A 2,128-nucleotide genomic window follows, 5' to 3' on the forward strand; every position below is an offset into this window, starting at 1 on the left:
TATTATACTAGGAGAATTTTCTAATGTTCTTATATACTCTTTGGTAATATCACATGGTTGCTTCTTTCAATCTTCGTATATTTCTATAATATAGCTAATCATTCTCCTATTTTGGAGAGTTAATATTTTTAAATTATCAAAAGGAATATCTACATTTAGACAGGTTGAGAGAAAGATCTTTCAATACTCTGGGTCTGAAAATGTAATTCTTAAAGGGAAGGCATTGGGGGAATATTCTTTGTACAGAGACACTTATCATTTTCTCTCTCCAAAATCATTCACCAAAGGAAGTTATTCAGATGCAAGGTTTCAATAGAACCACTGTGGTTACCCAGTTCATCCTGGTGGGGTTTTCTAGCCTGGAGAAGCTCCAACTGCTACTTTTTGTCATCTTCCTTCTTTTGTACTTGACAATCCTAATGGCCAATGGAACCATCATGACTATTATCTGCTTCAGCAGGACTTTACACACTCCCATGTATGGTTTCCTATTCATTCTTTCCTTTTCTGAGTCCTGCTACACTTTCGTCATCATCCCTCAGCTGCTGGTCCACCTGCTTTCGGCCACCAAGACTATCTCTTTCATAGCCTGTGCCACCCAGCTCTTCTTCTTCCTTGGCTTTGCATGTACCAACTGCTTTCTCATTGCTGTGATGGGATATGATCGCTATGTGGCAATTTGCCACCCTCTGAGGTACACACTCATCATGAACAAAAGGCTAGGTTTGGGGTTGGTATCTCTGTCAACAGTCACAGGTTTCTTTATTGCTTTGGTGGCCACCAACCTCATATGTGGCATGCATTTTTGTGGCCCAAACAGGGTCAACCACTATTTCTGTGACATGGCACCAGTTATTAAGTTAGCCTGCACAGACACCCATGTGAAAGAACTAGCTCTGTTCAGCCTCAGCATCCTGGTAATCATGGTGCCTTTTCTGCTAATTCTCATATCCTATGGCTTCATCGTTAACACCATCCTGAAGATCCCCTCGGCTGAGGGCAAGAGGAAAGCATTTGCCACCTGTGCCTCGCACCTCACTGTGGTCTTTGTCCACTATGGCTGTGCCTCCATCGCATACCTTCGGCCCAAATCCAAGTCTGCTTCAGACAAAGACCAGTTGGTGGCGGTGACCTACACTGTTGTTACTCCCCTGCTTAACCCTCTTGTCTACAGTCTCAGGAACCAGGAGGTGAAGACTGCCCTGAAAAGGGTTCTGGGGATGCCTGTGGCAACCAAGCGATCCAACAAAAAATTGCAACGTTAACTAGGCAAGTCATAGAAGAAGTCAAAGGCATGACATTTTCATAGTCCTTTCATCAGTTCAATCATGATTTGGATAGTATTTCCAACGACTAAGACCACTGTTGGCTCTTTCTTTTCTCCTATTTCAGAAGATCTACAAATCAATCTACATGCTAAATTATCTGATGCCTGTTCCTTTTTGTAAAGATGCATGTGGCAAAAAGAGAAAAGCATAATATTTTTTTCAAGGGAAAACACAAAACTCAAAATGAAAGTTGGCTAAGGATAGTTTGTCTAGTTGGATAGAGAGAATGGGATGTGAAGTTATTAGAAGCATCCTATCTAGGACCCCAGCACTTACCATATAGCACCATGTACCAGGTTCTATGAAAAGTAGAAAAATCAAGATTAATAAACTGATAATTTATGGAGGTGTAAAAGTGAGTAGGTAGAAAGATAAAAATGAAAATAAAATGATGAGTCAGATCTATTAAAAGAATTTGAATAAAGAATCATGTATACCAAAAGGACAAATATTTATTTCTTTTGAAAAAAAAATGGAGTAAACAACTTGAGAAGAAAGGAAAGGAAACTTGAACTAGATTTTAAATGAGGAACAAGATTTCAATCCAAAGAAAATGGATTTTTCAGTGAGAAAAACATTGGTTGATGTTATCAGAGTTGTAGATTTTCTTCAAAATTTAATACTAGAATTTTATTCTGTTAGTTAGAAATTAAATATATTCCACTTTTGTTTGTAGTTTTCCTTTGTTTTCATAGTGATTCCTTTTTTCAGTGGATTAATTTTTTTTTTAATTGAACTTAAGCAAAAATAACATCTTTATATTTGCTAGTACAGAGGAACATAATGCTATGAAGAGGCAG

At 38.1% G+C, this 2,128-nt stretch overlaps 1 protein-coding gene across 1 annotated transcript; it reads left to right on the top strand.

Annotated features, from left to right (window-relative positions):
• The first annotated feature begins 299 nt into the window (after nucleotides 1–299).
• Nucleotides 300–1,265, top strand: LOC122676440 (olfactory receptor 10T2). Its single transcript, XM_043875633.1, has one exon. It carries the CDS (start codon nucleotides 300–302, stop codon nucleotides 1,263–1,265), a length of 966 nt encoding a protein of 321 aa, XP_043731568.1.
• The last annotated feature ends 863 nt before the right edge of the window (nucleotides 1,266–2,128 follow it).

The sequence above is a fragment of the Cervus elaphus genome, chromosome 20 (assembly GCF_910594005.1).
Source record: "Cervus elaphus chromosome 20, mCerEla1.1, whole genome shotgun sequence".
NCBI classification, from domain to species: Eukaryota; Metazoa; Chordata; class Mammalia; order Artiodactyla; family Cervidae; genus Cervus; species Cervus elaphus.